Source organism: Podarcis vaucheri, assembly GCF_965113315.1.
Source record: "Podarcis vaucheri genome assembly, chromosome: 6".
Taxonomy (NCBI): Eukaryota; Metazoa; Chordata; class Lepidosauria; order Squamata; family Lacertidae; genus Podarcis; species Podarcis vaucheri.
Window position 1 is genome coordinate 104,867,539 of NC_138764.1, and position 20,668 is coordinate 104,888,206.

A 20,668-nucleotide genomic window follows, 5' to 3' on the forward strand; every position below is an offset into this window, starting at 1 on the left:
CTGTGAGGTCCATAAAGCAGATGGTGCATTCATCTCACCATGCTCTGGTCATCTGGTCATTCTCTGCAGACGCCATAGGGCTCCACTGCTGTTTTGGCTCCCAATGGGCAACCATCGTTTATTTCTGCGAAAAGCTCCAACCGCACAAAAGAAGGGCCACTGGGCCAGGACCCCCAAAGGCCGGTGACTCTGCTTCCTTTCTGTCCTAAAAGGAAATGTTTCTGGCCGAGATAGGACTAGGAACAAGGCCCTTGGCTTAGGAAAATTTGCTGGCACTGGTCTGAGTGTAGCTGGTCGGTGGACTACGGTGGCGAAGGAACACAAAACGTGGAGTGCTCTAAATTTAACGCAAGGCTAGGCCACAGGGCCTCCTTATCAGGGTGACTGATCTTCTCCTATTACCTAGATGGGTCATCTGCTCTCGCTTCAGCCTCCACATGGTCTTCTTTTGACTCTGCCACCGTGCCTGTAGCCACGGGGAAACTCCACTACTGCCACTGGATGTTAGGTGGAGGGACCCTTCCCCTGCCCCCACGTCAGGGGCTTTCCCCATGCCACTGGCTGCTACAGTCACTTCCCCCCCCACACACACCTCTCTCTCTCTCCCCCCCCCCCACACACCTCTCTCTCTCTCTCTCTCTCTCTCACACACACACACACACACACCTCGGCTGTGCTTTTGGCTCCATATTTCGCACGGCTCCGCAGGCCATCGGCGCTGCAACTGTCCGACTGGTAGGAGGGGGTGACGTGGGCAGGTGCCAGCTTGTCGCACAGGTTGATGGGCTGGTCCTCAGAGGAGGCACTGAAATCCATGGGAACGGCAGCTCCATTCCCGTTCATCTCTGGGTAGGCGGCATCCCCCTGAGTGCTGCTGGAGGTGGACGGGTTCAGGGTGGAGGAGCCGTTCCCGCTGCAGCTCTCCGAGGAGGAATCGTCTGCAAAGAGATGGGAAGGGGCTCCGTTACCAGAAAGACCACAGACCCCAAGATGCTGCTACCGTGGTGGCCCCAAACCTGCAGCCCGCAGCGGGGAAGGGACAGCAACAGCTCCTGCAATATTGTCACCCAAGGCACAATCTCACTCTTCCCTCTTCAACATCAGCCCCCCCAAAACAAAACCCCAACCAAGCCACCCTGAGGCCCAGGGCAGAGCTTTCTCAGTGGTAGCTCCCAAACTGTAGAAGGGGAAAGGAAACCTCTTTCGCCCACCTTCTTCGGAGGGTGAGGGTGTGCATGATTTGTTGCTATTTTACCCATTGCTATTTTATGTTACTTCCATTTATGTTGCATTTACTTTGTGCAGATGTTTTCACCAGAGATATGTATATGTATATGTATATGTACATATACTTATCACCTTGCCAACAAAGGTCCGTATAGTTAAAGCTATGGTTTTCCCAGTAGTGATGTATGGAAGTGAGAGCTGGACCATAAAGAAGGCTGATCGCCGAACAATGGATGCTTTTGAATTCTGGTGCTGGAGGAGACTCTTGAGAGTCCCATGGACTGCAAGAAGATCAAACCTCTCCATTCTGAAGGAAATCAGCCCTGAGTGCTCCCTGGAAGGACAGATCCTGAAGCTGAGGCTCCAAGACTTTGGCCACCTCGTGACAAGAGAAGACTCCCTGGAAAAGACCCTGATGTTGGGGAAGATGGAGGGCACAAGGAGAAGGGGACGACAGAGGACGAGATGCCCAGAGGAGGGCAACCAAAATGGTCAAAGGCCTGGAAACGATGCCTTATGAGGAACAGCTAAGGGAGCTGGGCATGTTTAGCCTGGAGAAGAGGAGATTAAGGGGTGATATGATAGCCATGTTCAAATATATAAAAGGATGTCATATAGAGGAGGGAGAAAGGTTGTTTTCTGCTGCTCCAGAGAAGCGGACACGGAGCAATGGATCCAAACTACAAGAAAGAAGATTCCACCTAAACATTAGGAAGAACTTCCTGACAGTAAGAGCTGTTTGACAGTGGAATTTGCTGCCCAGGAGTGTGGTGGAGTCTCCTTCTTTGGAGGTCTTTAAGCAGAGGCTTGACAACCATATGTCAGGAGTGCTCTGGTGGTGTTTCCTGCTTGGCAGGGGGTTGGACTCGATGGCCCTTGTGGTCTCTTCCAACTCTATGATTCTATTCTATGATTCTATGGTGGGACAGTGTTCTCGAAGCTACCAGCATGAGTTTGACCAAACAGCAGGAGGCAGGAGTGCCTGGCGTGCTCTGGTCCATGGGGTCACAAAGAGTCAGACACGACTAAACGACTAAACAACAACAACATGTATATGTATTTGCATGTTTTAAGATCTTGCAAACTGCCCTGTGACTGTATGGTGAACAGGGTGGTGCAGAAATATCAAAATGAACAAATGTGGAAATAATACTGGCATTTCTTACCAGGCAGATATTAGTGAGATAGCATGTCCATAGTCCTTTAGAATTACATGCCAGTTAGTTCCCTGCCACTGAGACTCAGTCCCACCCCCACTCACCCCGGTCTTGTACACCTGCCTTCAGGCTCCCAAGGCTCCCTTTTTATACGAAATATCATGAAGTAGCGCAGAGGCAGCAAGGGTGGGGCTCCCTAGATACTTTAGATTACAACTCCCATCAGCCCCAGGCAGCACGGCCAGTGGCCAGGGATGATGGGAGTTGCAGCCCACAGCATCTAGAGGGCAGCATCACACCAGCAGCTCACAAAGGAGTCTGGGCAATTCTTTTTCGGGAACTTCCATTTCCCAAAGGACTACTGAGGATGACATGGAAGCCGGCAACATTAACCCCTTGCAAATGACCAGAGTGCCTGGGGACAGTCAGGCTGCATATCCACAGCAGCGACCAGAGGAGGAATGACCACTGGGAGGAGCACAGAGAGAAGAAACACACAGTGCACCTGTGGCAGCAAAACCAGGTGCCTCCACCTGCAACAAAACATGTCTCTCCTGTATCAGTCTCTACAGCCACAGCAGGCGCTGTAACTCTCCAACAGTTCGACTTCACCCTCAGAGGCACACTCTTCCGTTGTCTCCTGAGAAAGACGGATGCCAACCGACTGAGGGTGAAAGCTCAGGAGGGGGAAAAGGTGAGAGCCAAACGTCAGAGCTCTTCCTGTGGGCAGCTTTGAAAGGATGCCTTTCGTACACACTGGTGAGAAGATACTTAAGCCGAGAGAGAGGAAGAAGGATGGCTGCTTGCGGTGTGTACACTCAGCCCTCTTTGGCCTTCAGTAAACCCGTTTGGCAGGTTTATTCTATTGTTTCAAGAACCTGGAAAACCTGCTTGACCAGAGGTGCTGGAGTGAATGTGTGTGTCCTCCTGTCCCATCCCCCCCCCCGTCCCCCCCAGTGGGATAGGAAGCTTCACTCCAGTCGCTTTCAGAACTCTTAAAAAGGATTGTCCCCTGCGCTAGCTATGGGGGCAGAGATTCAGAGCGTGGCCCTTCATTTCTCTGCAAGCCCACCCCGTCCCTTGCCTTCCTCAACACATCTCTGGACTGAAAATAAAGCGGAATCCAGGCGCCTTGTGTTGAGGGTGCAGAGGCAACGACAATGCCTCTTGCCACTTAGCAAGGGCCACAGGATGCCTGAGCATGTGTGTCTGCACCTGATGCTCCTCTGGTCCAGCAGAGGGGAGCCAATGGACTTGGCTGCCATTGCAACTGTGGTCACAAAGCCAGCCTGCCAACGCGTGGCCCTGGGCACAGCACTCTCTCGGCCTCAATCCCCCACCTGCAGAACGAGGGCAAGGCAAACGGCGCCTGCCATCTCCCATCTTTCCCATCCCACCCCACCCCACCCAGCCTGCGGATGTACCACCTCCCGCTCCTCCTCCCCCCCCCCCGTTGCCAGGCTCTGCTGCTCCCCTGGTTCCCATGGAGATCGCCTACGTGCCTTGCCTTCCCCCCTCAGACACATTTGTTCCAGCCCTGGCATCCATCATAGACAGCAGGTCTCCCTGCCTGCACAAGCGCAGGGCCCAGGCAGCATTTCGCACGCAGCAGCAGGCTCTGCCTCCTTACACACTTAGGCACCCAGCAGCCCCTCAGCAATGGCACTGTGCTGCCTCTTCCCAAACCACGGCTGTGACTTTGGGCACCACAGAAGGGCATGGCCTTCACCACCTCCATCCACAGCAGCTTAACTGGGAGATGACATCCCAACCTCTTGCCCTCATGCGCAGCTCTGAAGAAGGTGCAAACACGTCATGCACTCCTTCATCCTGTGCTTGCTTTCTCCACGATCCAAATCAGGTGCCAGTGGGCAGTCTCTTTTTACACACGCGCAGCCACCTGCTGTGTTTCAGGGCACAGCCTCTTGCGGGGCACATTGCAACACGCACCCTTCCCCACCAAAGCCTCCTGGCCGGCCCGCCCATGCCGCCTGCCACCACAGCAGATCCCTGGATTCGCGAGGTGCTGCAACTCTGCGGGGAGAGGGGAAAGGGCAAAGGCCTCGCAGAAATCTGCTTCCTGCACAGGCCAAGCACTGGGTGCTGAACAAAGGAGCTGCAGATGGCAGCCCCCAACTTCCTCTTGCTGGCTTCCTCACCCAGGTGGCAGGACAATCAGGGTCAGGCGGCTGCTGGTGGAGAAAGCCCCGCGTCCTTGTGACAGACGGGGAGCTGCAGGGGGGGGGGAGCAGGGAGGTGTGGCTGCTCTCCTTCCTTCTGCCTGCCCGCCCTCCCCTGCAATCTACAAGGAAGCTGCGGAATGGCTTCCCTCGCCAAGGCCCTTCCGTCCTTCGCAACAAACAACACTCCGTGGCACCACCCTGTGATCAAGATCTCGCTGCAAGCGGCAGACAGGAGCCACTTCTCCCTGCTGCCCCCCCCCAACACACGTAACACCCCTGGCATCTCTGCCCAGCTCTCCTGTTCTGCCCAGGTGCCACAAGCCCTTGTATTCTATCCAGAGTCATTTCTGACACGGATGAGAATTCCTATGCCATCCGTCGGTCACTGAAAGCCCTTGGACCACGAGTTTAAGAGTACTCAAGCTAAACTAGGCTAAGCAATTCTGAGTATGCACTCTGGGTGATAACTCCACCTTCTCACGCCTTCCTCCTCTGGCTGCAAGGCGGAGCAGAGGGAGGGCAATCTGATTATGCACAGGAACACAGGAAGCTGCCTCGAGGGCATATCTACCATTTCAGCATCCGTTGAGGGTATGGAGGCCTGGTCGGAAGAGACACTGCATGCCTGGAGATTGCAGAAGCAGAAAAAGACTGGACCAGTCTTCCCCAGTCCGGCTCCCTCAACATGTTTTGAGTGGCCGTGCTGAGACTGATGGGAGTCATAGTCCAAAACATCTGGAAGGCACCTGGTTGTGGAAAGATGAACTAGAGTCCCACGCAGCCTGAACTTCTGTTATCAGTTAAGAGCTGCTACTGACCAAGATGGAAGCAATACTGTCACATTAGACCCTGGTCCTTCACTGCTTTCTTTGGAGGGGGAATTTGGGCTTCTCCAACTTTCTCGGTAGAGAAGGTGGCCGCTACCACAGGTTCTGCAGCTGGGTATGCCAGATACTCAAAGTACTGAGTGAGGGCAGAGGCATTGCCAGAGATATTGCTGGAGATCCAGGGGTGCGGCGTTCAGCACCTTCACTGTCCCAAATAACTGCAATGGCCTGCTTGTACCTCTGAGCCACTCCTGGAGAGAGGCACCTTCTCCCTAGAGCCTCTTAGAAATCCTGAACACAAGAGGACATTTTCATGTTTTGCTTTGCGCATTGTAAGATACAGCTGGTTAGAAAGAGAATTGGTATGAGAAGAGTCCCACTTGCATATGAAAATTCCAGTGTCAGATCCCTCCTTAGCCAGGAACATCAGTGCACAATGTGCCTTGCAGGCAGACATACGCGAGTCAGATGGGCGGAATACACCTTGCCAGTACTCTGGCCTAGTCTCTCCACCTCTCCGCCAGTTCTTGCATGGTGTGAATTGCTACCCGCTTTGTCACACGTTTCCATTTTGTGCCTGGTGCCTGCCTAGATCCATTGGGCATGGGGGATCTCCCCACTCCCGCCAGCATAGTTCCTGTAATGGGGGCAGATCTCTGCCAGTGAATGGAGAGGAGAAGGAGGGCAGGAGGGAGGGAGGGGAATAGGCAGCCTAGCAGTTTGAGAGGCTTTCCCTCCCCCTGTTCTCAGCTCCTTCCCGGAGGGAGGCTCCCAGCTTTATCCAATGATGCCTCTCTGAAGGATTAAGGAGAATTATTCCTGGCCATGGAGGCACGAGCTGCGCACCAGGCTGCTGTGCAGGGAGCCCAGGCAGGCATTGCCACAGCAACAGAGCCTCTCCTTCTGCGCCTGGCCAATGGCAGGCCTCCCCAAAGGCCAATGGGAGAAAGTGTGCGCTGCCTCGGGACCATCCTTGCTGCCTGCTCCTTGGCTTCTCCCTGGATTAGCAGCAGCCCCCGAGCTGCTGCTGGAGCGCCAACAGCACATGGCAGTGAAAGGCTGATCTAGTCCCATCCACTCTCTGCAGCACAGGCTGGCAGAAGAGAGAAGTTTCAATGGGCCCCTTTCCCTGCAGAGCTGGCTTTCTCTCTCTCTTTTTTTTTAGAATAATATTTATTAGTTTTCCAAGAATTTCAACACAACACTACAAAAAACCATAAAGGGAAAAAAACATACAATACAATACAAAATAAAAAAAACAAAGCAAAACAAAACAAAAACCATTTAATACACAATCCAATTTCAACATCTTATCTTTCTTTCCCTTATTTCCTCAACCTCCTCACGCCTCCCTTTTTGTATTCCACTTCTATTAATTGTTTCAGCAATTCCTTTCCATCTTTCTCTGTTTTCTATCCTATAATTGTCTTAACACATTCTAACCATATTTTCCCCTTTAAAGCTCTATTAATCTATTTATACTTAGTTCCTTATAGCATTTCTACTAAAGCCATATAACGGAGCTGGCTTTCTCCACCGACAGCAGAGGAAGCAGAGATGGCTTGTTTCTAATGGCAAGGATCACAGAAACGGATAAAGAAAAAGACGAAGGATTGAACTTGCTGGGGTTTTTTCCCCACCCAAGGAATGAACAGGATCTCATCCCCAACTGCTCTTGAAGTCGGACTCAGCCGGTTAGAGCATGCTGCTGATAACGCCAAGGTTGCAGGTTCGATCCCCGTACGGGACAAGTGAACATTCCTGCATTGCAGGGGGCTGGACTAGATTATCCTCAAGGTCCCTTCCAGCTATGACTCCATGAAAAGGATGCCTTACCTTCCAAGCCTTCCAGGGCATGGCTGGCTGGGGGGAGAAGAGCAGAGGAGCTTTTCTAGATTAATGATAATGAACTGAAAGATCCCTGTGCAGGATCCTGCCCCCTGTCACTCCCTCCCACCAGGTCAAGCGAACCTAAATAACTTACCCCAAATAAGGAATGTTTGCTAATTGGCATAAGTTATTCATCTTCAAGAATTAGGCACCGAGTCCTTCCCCAACCATGGTGAACACAAAGAACCCTAAAGACTGCCTTAATTATTCTGGATTGCTGGGGCAGGAACTGCCCCCCTCTCCCTCACATATCCAGCCTCAGAACTGAAAAAGGTCCCATATCCTGTGCAAATCCCATTAACCAGTCATACTGGGTTGCTTCCTATGTTCAACTGCAGCAAAGGGCTGAGATTATAAGGAGGGTCTGTCCGCTGGATCAGACCAAGGTGGGTCCCACCAAAACCAGCTTCCTGTTCCAAACAGCTGCTAGCCAGATGCTTCTGCAAAGCTCATCAGCAGAGCATGATCAGCCTTCCCATGCCGTATGCCCCCAGTATCCAGCAGTCAAATAGAGGAGGAATGCCTCAAAATACTGGCTGCCAAGCCTGGAAGCTCTCAATAGAGCGATCCTCAGAGAATCTGACTAATACTTTTTAAGAGCCGCCAATGCTAGCAGCCATCGCTTCACCGCATGGCATTTTACTCCACGAATTAAATTTGTGTCGTGTCAGTCTGCTCTGAACTGCAAGAGGTCCCAAGTACTCATATTAAAGTGGGAGCATCTAGTTGCCATTTATAAAGAAGAGACATAGCATGGAGGGGGAGGGGGATTTTAAACTAGAGTGGCAGTCCAGATCCCCACCCCCACCACTGCAAAGCCCCTCCTCGTGCAAGCACTTTGGCCCAGCAAGGGGTGGGAGTGGCAACTGGGAGGAGGGAAGGTCAAGGGCAGAATCCTCTCCTCCACCCGCAAATGGCTTTTTCTTTCATTCAGAAACAACCACTGGGACTCCCATGACGTGCATCCTCTTGGAGCATGTACTTAGGCCAGACTCCTTGCCCTTCCCTTAGGTCTCCTCCAGCATTAATCCCTACCAAGCCCAAATCACAGGGCCCCGTACAACAGCTACGACTGCTCAGAAGCTACAGTGAGGGCAACCCTAACCTTGTGAAGAATACAGAGAATGCAAAGATTAGATGGACTATGAAAGAATTTAAGGAAAGGAAGTGACTGAAGAACAGGTGTAAAGGTGAATTAGATAACCAAGAGACATGTGGTGAAAGTCTTTTATAATATTTTAACTAGGATTTATATATTGTAATGTTTGAAGTATTAATTTAGAATAATCAATTATGAAAAGTATTTTTTCTCTTCATTCTTTTTCTTGTTTCTTTCTTTTATAGTCTTCTTTTCTAGTCTGCATTTTGGAAAATTGTGTAGATAAATGTTTTAATGTATGGCTATGTATTGTTTCTATTTCTTTTTTTCTTTTCTTTTTTGTAACATTTAATAAAATTTAATAAAAATATTAAAATTACAGTGAGGGCAACCCTGATTTTCCACAGACTCAGCGACTGGCATCTCCAGTGGACCTCCCACAGTCTGCATACAGCCACCTGGCTCAGCTGTTCACCTGCACTGACAAGTGGGGAAGGGAATTAATCCCTCCCCCCTTATTATTCCACCACTTCGGCCTCCTTTTCTGGTCAGGTGCAATACGAATTCTCCCCGTCACTGCTTGCCGGACAAAGACTGGAAACTGGCTTATCAACTGTCTACATGGTGAAGTTACCACTGTTCACCCACACCTGCGCAGAGGGAGGGAGGGAGGGAGGGCAGCAGGTGATGTGGTCCTGGGCAAAGAACAGCTGGTGGTGGCACAGGAGTGTGGGGAAGAGGAATCGAAGCCAGACTCAGGGTGGACTGAGGAGCATCACAAGCCTGCAAGGAAGAAACCACATGCCTGTTCCACGTGTGGTCAGGAGCGGAATGGCACCATGCTGGCCATCTGTACTGACAACCATAATAGTAATAATAATAATAATTTATTATTTGTACCCCGCCCTTCTGGCTGGGTTTCCCCAGCCACTCTGGGTGGCTTCCAACAAAGATTAAAAATACATTAGAATGTCACACATTAAAAACTTCCCTGAACAGGGCTGCCTTCAGATGTCTTGTAAATGTTAGGTAGTTGTTTATCTCTTTGACATCAGGTGGGAGGGAGTTCCACAGGGCAGGCGCCACTACCGAGAAGGCCCTCTGCCTGGTTCCCTGTAGCTTTGCTTCTCACAATGAGGGAACCGCCAGAAGGCCCTCGGCGCTGGACCTCAGCGTTAGGGCAGAACGATGTGGGTGGAAATGCTCCTTCAGGTATACTGGGCCGAGAGCAACCCACAGTTCTGTGGGCTGTACACCCATGTGCAAAAATCCAACTTTGGGGTGCTGCTAAAACCACAGACAGGCCAGGTCTTTCTTTCAGTTTCGCCACAGGCTCCAAGCCATGACAGGCTGCTGCCACTCAGGGAATGAATGCATCTTCTAAGGGACAGTGATTTGGCGGGTGGGGAAGAGACAGACAGAAAGACAGGAGAAGAGAGACCACCCTTGTGCTGGGAGTGCTGCCTTTAACACCAGAGACACCTGCACAGCCTTGATGGGAGACTTAACAAAGGACAAGGGGTCTGGAAACCAAGCCTTATGAGGAACGGTTGAGGGAATTGGGTATTAGCCTGGAAAAGAGGAGACCGAGCAGCGATATGATAGTCATCTTCAAATATCTCAAGGGCTGGCACTTGGAGGATATCACCTAGAGGCTAAGACCTGAACCAATGGGTTCAAGTGTAAAGAAAGGAGATTCAAATAAATATCAGGAAGAGCTGTCCAACAGTGGAGCGGACTCCCACTAGAAGTGGTGGACTGTCCTTCCTTGGAGGTTTTTAAGCAGAGGTTGGATGGCCATCTGTCGTGTCTGATGTAGTTGAGATTCTTGCATTGCAGGGTGTTAGACTAGATGACCCTTGGGTTCCCTTTGAACTCAACAATTCTATTATTCAAGCCCATGGCACATGTCAGCTATAAGAATCCAACCTGACTAATGTGGGGGGTGGGCAGCTGGTGCTGCCCGCCCCCACGGCAGTCTTGTTGCCCTGTCTCTGCAAGGCAGAAAATGTCAAGGGGACAGAGCAAAATGGCTCTTGGGGCAGAGGGCAGAAGGACACCCGCCGCTTGTTTTGCAGACTAATTTGGGAGCGGGTTTTGCCTTTGGAGGAGGAGGCAGCTGGCTTATCCTCATTGCTGCAGTGCAGGATTTGCAGAGATCATTAGGGACGGATTTGGGGGGGGGGGCTGTCGTGATCTCCAGCACCTGCTCCCTGACAGCCAGGGCAATGGGGAAGTGGCCCACTTTGGGGGTCTTGCTTGAATGAAAGGGAGTGGGGTGGGCAGATGAGGAGGGAAGCACACGGCCATCTAAAGCGGAAAGTGGAATTATCTATGTGGGTGTGGGGCAAGTCGTTCCTCCTCCTACCCCATCACCAGCAGGGAGACAAAAACCTCTTTTGACTCTGAAGAACAATGAGCTTATACAAGCGCCAGCAGCCCACAGAAAAATCCTATAGCAGGACAATGGGCCCTCCCTCGGAGGCAGCCCCACCAATCACCACCCAAGGATCTCAAGGGCTCCCAGAATAATCCACCAACCAGCATTCAGGCTTCTGAAGTGGGGGGTTCTTCCTGAATATATCTCCTCCCCCACCCCAGGCACCCCTGGAGGACCCTGGGCTTGGCACTGTCTGGGAAGGCAGGCAGGCAATGCTAGTGGTGGAGAAGTCTCCCTTAGCCGCTCAAGAATCCCTGGGAGCTGCTCTGTCAACCTCCTGGAGAAAACAGAAGCCTCGGTTTCCATGGAGAGAAACGTCCTTCCCTCTGCATGGGTTTGAACTTGGGTCTGGCTAAAAACCAGACCGTCAGGAGCTTCCAAAGCATCCCACAGGCATTTTGCTGTAACAACAGCCAGTGAGACGTAAAGGGCCATCAATTATTCACTGACAGGAGGGGGGAGAGCAGGGAGGAGGGCAGGTGGAAACGAAAGCAGGCTGAGGACAGATTTGGGCAGAGGTGTAGCGGTGTTTGCCGGCACCCGGGGCACATGCAAACACACCGATCAGGGGCAGGGCACAGAGGGTGAATGGAGCCCACCTCGCCAGCCCAGCCCTTGCCACCAGAGCCAAACAGGGCTGCAGTCACTACCTGCCCACCTGTGCAGGGGGGCGGCGGCTGGGAGGAGAACTGGGCTGGGCCACACTGAGGTTCCCTGTTCTTGCCTCTCTCCCTCTGCGCCCCCTCACTGTCTGTGAAAGGAGCAAATGAGCAGCCATTCCGCAAGGAGTCGAAGACGCAGCAGCAAGGCCAGGCTCTGCGGCCCAGAGACCCCCGGCAGCAGGCAGGGTGGGGATCCCTGCGTGGGTGCACCTGGCTCACGCCCCCTCAAAACTGTGCGCCCAGGGCCACTGCCCCCCTGCCCCCACCACACTACATCTCTGGATTTGGACCCTGAGCATAGTCATAGCCAAGTGGGGGGTCACTAGCTTTAAATCAGAAGCACAGAGGGGACACCCCCTCCCTACAAATGCCTGCTCTGACTAAAGCATTAAACAGCTCAGGACTGCAATACCTCAAGGACCAGCTCTCCCCATATGAAGCTACCTATACCCTGAGATCACCTTCTGAGGCCCTTCTTGTGTGCCTCCCCCACAGGAGGTCCAGAGGGTGGCAACATGACTGGGCCTTTTTGTGGTGGTTCCCCATTTGTGGAATGCTCTCCCCAGGGAGGTTCGGAGGGCACCTTCATTATACATCTTTGGGCACCAGGTGAAAACATTCCTCTTTAACCAGTCATTTGGCTTATTAATATCATTGTGGGATTGGGTTATTGGTTGGTTTGTTCTTCTTGTTTTTGTTATTTTGCGTTTTTTATCTTTTATCTTTATGGTGTGAACCATCCTGAGATCTATGGATGGAGGGAAGAAGAAGGAGGAGGAGGAGGAGGAGGAAGAGGAGGAGGAGGAGGAGGAGGAAGAAGATCTCAGCTCTTTCTTCCTGTGAATATCTAAGCCAGTCTCCTGCAACCTGGTGCCCTCGGGATGCTTTCCAGTACCAAAATCAAAACAGGGAGCTTCTAGCTATTCCCCCAACATGACCTCAGCTGAGTCTGGGTGGGGAGAAAGGACAAAGAAGCACTGTCCTGGGAGCTGCCCTCTGCGTATGAAAAAAGGTGTCTCCTTGTACCGGCCGACTCCCAGCCCTTCCCTTCCTCTCTTGCTGCCAGCGCTGGAGCCGCCAAGGCTGAGTGGCAGGCGCGAGGACCAGTGGCAGAAGCACTTTCTCATTTGCCTAAGGCACCCAGCGCCCTGATGCAAGAACACCAGTCCCAGCAGGGCTCCTGCATAGCATGGCTGCCCCAAACATATATACAGTCCACCCCGTACTGGAGCATGAGTATAATAATTCTTTAAGATGGGAGGTACTGAAACCCAGTCTGACGTGGAAAGCCCGTCCATTCGACCTGGAATCTCATCCCCCTGATTTCAGAGATGCCAGTGCATCTCAGTTGTTTCACTATGTGGTGAAGAAGTCAGCTCTGCACATGTGCAAACACACTCTCACCCATCTTGTTACTTTCCGCGTTCCAAGGCTGACACCTGCCCTGGAGAAGAACCTTGAGGGTCGAACCAAAGCTCAAGTACCTCCCATGCAGAAACAGAGCAGAGACTCCTGTGGAACGTGACCAACAAACCCTTGTGGGGGGCAGGTGGGGTCTATATTCTGTATGGGACCCTGCACACTATTGCTGCAACTTAATTAGGCCGAAGACAATCCCCCCCCCCCATCGTTGCCACACACACACACACACGGCGAGGCAGGTCTTGTAGACTTTCAAAAACAGCTTCACTTGGAGATGGGGATAGTGGGGTAAAATAAATGATCAGGAACATCACGAACCATTATGGCTCTTTCCTATCACTTTCAACTCTCATAAGAACTATTACCTGTACCCAGCCTATGTTAAGTCAAAGGACTTAAATTATTTTTCATTCAGCAACAGCATGAATCTCTGTGCCATTCATTCCCTCTTCATCCTCATCTGTGCCCCCCAAAATCGCAGTCCATTGTGTAATTTACTTTGCTTCCATCCATCAGGAAACTTTCCGAGTAAATGTGCTCCATTTACATCATTTATGCTGAATTTAGAATCACCTGAGCGCTGAATATGCACGTTGCCTGCTGCTTGTATTAAGAGTAAGTTTCCCACCACAATCATCAGGAGCAGAGGGGAGGTCTTGACTCAGCCCAAGAGGAACAGCAACTGCTGCTTCTCCAGAGATAGCAGGAAGTGGTGGGGGAGGCCCCCTCCCAGCCCTAGCCCCTTCCAGGCCTTGGGAGGTTCAACTTTGCCTTTTCATTTGTTGGGGGGGGGGGCTGAACACTCATGCTCTCTGGGGAAAGACAGACCTGCAACTGCAGCATGGAACTGTGTGGTTGGTATTTCAGGACCTCAAAGAATTTCAGTCTGGGTCTCGCTGGGATGAATCCATGTTTGGATACCCAACACTGGCATCTACAGTAGTTAAAAAACCCGGCCATTTATGTGGCGCTTCCTTCCCCTAGATGAGTCATTGTTCCTGCTCCCTACCCACCACCACAGACCACCATTGTGTGCAACGGATCATCCCCACTGTTTGTCCCCAAAGAACCTGCCTTAAGAGGTATTACGCCGTTTCTGTTGCTCTTTTGTGCATTTTTACATTCCCTTAATTTTTCTTCCCCGAAAAAGTTTGTCCTTTTTTATTTTTTAAGTAAAACCCCTCGAGTGTCATTTGCCACTTTGCGCATGCACCAATTCTAATAACACTTGACATGAAATGGTCAAAGTTAAGCAGCAGCATGAAATGCCACAGGTTGGGGGGGTGCAGTTTAAGAGGAGGAACGAGATGATGTGCTGGGCCAGGAAAAGGAGCAAGTCAACTGACAGGAGGCAGGATGTACTCCAGAGCATCCTTCTTGGAGAGAGATGGCTTTGGCACAATTACCCATGCCCTCGCAACAGTCAGGCTAGATCAACACCAGGGCTTTTTTTCAGCTGGGACTCCCTGGAACTCAGTTCCAGCACTGGAGAGCCAGTGAGGTGTAGTGGTTAAGAGTGGTAGATTCGTAATCTGGGGAACCGGGTTCGCGTCTCCGCTCCTCCACATGCAGCTGCTGGGTGACCTTGGGCTAGTCACACTTCTTTGAAGTCTCTCAGCCCCACTCACCTCACAGAGTGTTTGTTGTGGGGGAGGAAGGGAAAGGAGAATGTTAGCTGCTTTGAGACTGCTTCGGGTAGTGATAAAGTGGGATATCAAATCCAAACTCCTCTTCTTCTTCTTCTGTGGATGCCATTGCCATTAAAAGAGAACCATGGAGGCATTCACGGTGAGATCCAGCACCTCTCTTTCAAGAAATAAAGCGCTGATCAATACTGTTTCAGATCTTCAAAGCACCTGGAAACCACAACTGGTACAAAATACAGCAACTAGGTTGCCAGGCTGGGCTCGACTCTTGCGAATATATCATGCCATGCTGAAAGATCTCAACTGGACACCAGCTATTTTGCATGCTCAACTGAAGGCACTAGACTTCAACTTTCAAGCCCCAAGAGCCATGGGACCAGGATATGTGAAGGGCCCTCTTCTTCCAAATGCATTTGCTTGTCAGCCAAGATCTTCAGAAGCTCCTCCATCTTCAGAGATTGCCTAAGGGAGAGGGGCCGTTTCCATGGTGACACCTTTTAGGGGTCAGGTGAAGTCCATTCTGCTCACCTAGGCTTCCAAAAGTCCAACAGGCTTTTATGCTAAGTGGCCTCTCCTTTTTTAATAAGCTGGCTTCTATTTTATGTATTTTTAATTACTGGCTACAAATAACGAATCTGATGCTTGATTTGTTATTAGCTTGTTGTTGTTGTTTTTACTGATTTTAACGCTTTGTTGCTTTTATTGTTATTGTACTATTTTTTGTCAGCTACCTTGAAACTTGTGTAAACAGCAGGATATAAATTCCTTAAAACTAGAGTGCTACGCAGGGCAAAGGGCATCATCCCAAGAACGCACCTGGCAACTGGGCATAAAAAGATCTTCATAAGAATAGACTGCTGGATCAGGCCAATGACCCATTGAGTCCCGCATCCTGTGCTCACAGGGGCCTACCAAATGCCTATGGGAAGCCTGCAAGCAACGCATGAGCGCAACAGCACTCTGCCCACTTGTGACTTCCAGCAACTGGTATTCAGAGGCTTAACGCCTCCGACAGCGGAGTTAGGACATAGACATTGTGGCTGGTAGCTACTGATGTCTGGGTCCTCCATGACTTTGGGAGCCAGTTCCACAGCTTAACTACACGCTGCTCCTCAGTGGTGGTGTTCCCAGGCTCTGTTCCTCGGCAGAGGACTTGGTGAGTGCATCATTCTCCCTTGGGAAGCAGAGGCCACAAGGACCACTGCGTGAAGTGACCTTGCCTTCCAGAGGTCAGGAGTGCTGGATGCTGATCTACACACATTGCCCCAAACCTTGCATCACCTGACACGAACTCTACCTGCTCTGTTGATGACAAAGCCTTTTTCCCAATGCCTTTTAGCTAACCCTTCTGTGCCAAATCCATTAGCACTAATTGGCTCCCTTCTGCCATTCTGGAGGTTTATAAGTATCTTGCAGCAGGATGACACCCAGCCAAAGACTTCCAGGCAGAAACAGCAAAAGAGGGGTGGGGAGAGGTTTGAGTCACCTTTTGCTTGGTTTGGGTCGTCTATTGTTCTCAAAGGCTGCATAAAAACTGTGTTGTAGCCAACGTTAGCCTTACTCAAGAGTAAGACCCGCTGAAATTAAAAGGAATGACTAACTTAGGCCCATCACTGGGTCAACTCTGAGCATAACTTAGTGGATGCAACTCTTATGGCTGTACTGATGGGTTGCCAATACCTGTAGCTCACAGCTTTTTGTTCATTTTCTTCCTTTGGTTTTGCAAGGTACTCTGGCACTCCAAGCATGGGACCTCCACCTCCGCAGGAGCATGCCCCCTCTGGATTCAAGGGGCCGAGGACAAAGCACAGGGGAGGGCTGTTGCCTTCGTGCCCTGCCACAATTAGAAGAAGGATGCCCTGCTAGATGCACCCTAGATCTAATCCAGAGGGGCTCTTTTTTACTTTGATCACATATCCACTCCGGCCAGCATTTTCTGCTTTTCCTGCTCTTGGTGCCTTATTGGGGAAGAGCACAAAGAAGGAATCCGTCTGTGAACCATCTAGCCTGCTGAGAAGACCCCACCCCAAATGCTCCAAACTGTGGTATTTCACTTTTCAGTGTCCCCGCTTTGGAGTTCTGTCACAAGAGCAATATCTACTTGGTTTCTGAACGTGAGGTGGATTTTTTCTCGAACTTATCCTGGCGAGAGGAGGGGAAAGGAAATGTAAAAGGCGTCTCAGGTGGGAAGAGCAGGCTAAATGGTTTCTGAACGAGACAGGCCATTCCTCATGAAAGTGTATTAAGATTATTTCCGTTGGTGTGGAGCTGGTATAGGGCATGCAAATATCCAGCCCTTTTTGAGTTTGATGGGTGGGGATGAGAGGAATGTGCTTCAGGAATGTATAGGTTTTCATTCTGAATTCTGCTTCTACTAAATTAGACTGACATGGGAGAACTCTCCCCAGGATTTGAGTGTATTGCACATCTGCACTGCACTGTCGTATTGTGCTTTTTGTGCTTTATACAGCTCCTTTTGAGAAATCTGTGGAGGCTGTTTTCAGGGGGTTTAGTGCGTGTGTTTTGCTGTATTGGTAATGATAGGTGATTGAATTTAATTATGTTTTAATTGTTTGAAAGCCAGTTTTATTACGCATGGCCTTATTGTTACCAGTTACTTCTTTACATTGAATTGTTTTTAATGGAATGATTTTTTGTATTAATGGCAATTATGACATGAATTATTATTATATTGTTTTATATGCGTCTGATTTTATGAATGTTGCTTTATTATTGTTGTCACTTAATTTGTCATAAAGCAACTCGAGAGCAATTTTACTGAGCAAACATTGCGTATAAGTAAATATGATTGATTTGATGTACCTGGGAAATGAATGTGGCCTGAGCTAAGCAGACAAGGCTACCATATTGCTTTGTAAATCCACTGAAACAGTACGAGTCACTGAAATATCAGGTTAGATCCCCCATGGCACTCTCCAGCCAGAAAGGAGCTATAATCCAAGACACCTGGAGGGCAGCAGGTTAGGGAAGGCCAGGCAAGATGAGCCAATGGCCCAACTCACCACTCTGCGGTGACTCTCCAAAGTTTTTCCCTGCTAGGTTCCATCCCTGCATGCAAAGTATCTGCTGAATCACTGAACTACAGGACCCTTAACAGGACTCAGCATCAGCACCACTGCATACCTAATGACCTCTTTTGCACATCTGTATATCCTGGCACAATTTTCAGGCCACCCACTACATAGATTTTAATTAAAATTTTGTGAACACACAAGCACTTAACTGCATCTATAATATTTTTAAAAGAAGAAAGGGGGTGAGACACCACCTGTGCAACATTACTGCCCTGCCATTCAAGAGCATTCTCTTTCTTTTCCTCAGGAGTGAAACTGACTGGATCAAAAACTGTTTACCATCCAGACTACTCAGTTTCACCCTCCCTACACTGGCACAAGGATGGGAAAACCCGAGGCTCTCCCAGCGCTGCTGGACTACAACTCCCATGATCCCTGACAACAGGCCATCCTGGCTGGAGGTGATGGGAGTTGGAGTCGAACATCATTTGGGTGGCCAGAGGTTTGCCAGCCCAGCCATAGTTAACTAGGAGAGGAATTAAGCAGGCTTCTCTCCCTGCCCTCTGAAGAGGCAGACCACTCCAAGTAGCACCAAGTGAATCAGTTTCACTGGCAGAGGGCATAGCGCAGCTAGCAACAGACAGCATACCATACCAGGGGCAATGATTAATAAGAATTATGAACCAACTGTGAACTTCCCCCAGAAATTACACATGCACACGCACACATGGGTGTGAAGGGTGCTTGTGTCACAAGCACTGGTTATCAGGAGCCTACCATGGCTGGCTGGCTGGCTTTTCCTTGCTGTAGCCTGAGCTGTTCCAAAAGGCTGAAGAAGATTTCCCCGCATAACTCTCTCTTAGGAGAAAAACTGGGGTGCTATGTGTTTCAAGGGCAGCAATGGCAACAGCCCTTCAGAACTTTTTGAAGCCATTTCCCTGCAATTTGAGTCCCCTATTACCGTAACTATTGATGTTTATTTCTCCTAAGACAGGAGTGGAGTGTGTTCTGTTGTGGGCAATCTTGGTCGGGGGTCGAACGTATCCGTGGAGCAGGGTCAGAGGCAAAAGTGGGCAGAGCAATGGGAGTGACTTCGTACACCCATGCAAAAGTCAAATGTTGCCCCCTCTCTCCATCCATCCATGCAGAAAGGGGCCTCGACGCAGTTCAGAGCCACATTCCAACCAGACAAAAGCAATGGAGGATGCAAAGCATCCTGTGACCTTCGGAGAGTCAAGGGGACAGACACTGGTGGGCTACATTTTGCTCCTGAGACTGAGGTTCTATGCCACTGTTCTAAGATTTTGATCCTGCTTACTAATTCTCATTGGACTTTCAAAGCAGCTCACATTAATTCCATATTTCATTATAAATGCCATCAATAAAATCCAAAGCTGTTTTAATTCCCAATACGTTTTACTGTACAAACCCTTCTTGCACTCCTTGACACCTAACCATTGACTTACTTCTAGTAGGTTTACCTACACAACCCCCTGAGAATGAGAGAGGTTGCTACTATGCCCCTCTGGCAGATGGAGAACTGAGGCAGATCCTTGAGCTCATACAATCCCACATGACAGCGGAAGTGAGACTCAAGCTCTGCTTCCCCGGTACCAAACCAATTCTCCATCTACCAGCCCAGCCAACAAGCACCAAAGTGCAAGGCCTCGTAGCGATTTCAGGACACCAGCACCTCTCCAAACCTGAACCTGAACCCTAACAGCTGCTGCCCAGGCTCTTCCTCTCAAAGCCATACCTCCTCCTTTGTGTTATTGCTTCCTGCATTGCAGGGGGTTGGACTAGATGACCCTCAAGGTCCCTTCCAACTCTAGGATTATATTATTCCCCTTTGGACAGGATCTTGACATTCTTTGGTGAAACTTCTGCATGTCTCCACCACCAAACTTGGGAAAGGGTCATAGCTTAATTTGCATGCAAAGGGTCCCAGTTCAATCTCTGGCTGATAGAGATCCCTGTCTGAAAGCCCAGAGAACTGCTGCCAGTCTGCATAGACAATACTGAGCTAGATGGAGCAATGATATGATTCGGTATAAGGCAGCTGTCTTCCTAGACTTCATGAGCAAATTTAATAACTATACCGAGTGTTTAGGAAATACAAAATGCAAGAGGTGTGTATACAGTGGTACCTTGGTTTGCATACGTCTTGGTTTGCATACGTTTTGGATTACAAACACGTCAAACCCGGAAGTGCGTGTCCCGGTTTGCAACCTTTTTTTGGATTACAACCCATTTCCCCCCGATTACAGACATTTTTTTTGGGAGGCCCCATTGGCGAAAGTGTGCCTTGGGTTACAACCTGTTTTGGTTTACAAACAGACCTCCGGAACAGATTATGGTTCTAAACCAAGGTACGACTGTATTTGTTTCTGCTGGGCCTGCCAAATTGTTTACCCAGTTGCTTTTTTGCCACTGCAAAGTGAGGTTCTCCTGATACATCTCAGTTAAGAGAGCAATCCTAACTGCAGCCTGGGAGCGCATGCTAGCAAGGATGGAAACTATGTGTGGGGTGGTGGAAAGTCTCAGCTAGTTACTGCTGCAGCTCTAGGCTGGTGCAGAAGGGCCCAGATCCGGCAGAAAGACTCTTTGAGAAAGCTTGCAAGGGGCACTGTAACACCATCCCAATGCCCATTCATCGCCTATCCATCATACACCCTTTCCCCAGAACATACCTTCTCCTATGAAGCATTCTGAACACTTATTTGGAAATGTCCCATAAAACTCAAAGAGATCCACTTCCAACTAGATGCACATAGGATTGCATTGCTGACCCCTGTCCTATGACAGTTGTAGAGGAAGATAAGCAAGGTCCCTGTAGTTGCACTGGAGTTCGAGGGTCTTCAAAGTCCAGTGAAGCTGCAGTGACAAGTGCTGCCAAGTGTCAAAACAGCCACCTGAAGAGCTGAGTGGGAAGGGTGGGTTTTTGTTTTGGCACTAAGCAGCCGGGGCACTACCAAAGAGCACCAAAAAAGGAAAGCACCAGCCTTCCTCTCCAGCTCCCATCAGCTGTACTGTGGAGTCTGAAGCTCAGCCCAGCTGTGGAGGGTGGTCCCTGCATCCTC

At 50.1% G+C, this 20,668-nt stretch overlaps 1 protein-coding gene across 6 annotated transcripts in view; it reads right to left on the bottom strand.

Moving 5' to 3' along the window:
• The window catches only part of NOL4L (nucleolar protein 4 like), a gene marked incomplete at its 5' end in the record, with an annotated part of 139,408 nt that overhangs the window by 10,752 nt on the left and 107,988 nt on the right, over nt 1-20,668 (bottom strand). For all 6 annotated transcript variants that reach the window (XM_082225991.1, XM_082225990.1, XM_082225992.1 and 3 more), the window contains one exon: nt 667-938. In XM_082225991.1, the coding sequence (XP_082082117.1) occupies nt 667-938 (272 nt within the window). The remainder of the gene's footprint in view (nt 1-666; nt 939-20,668) is intronic.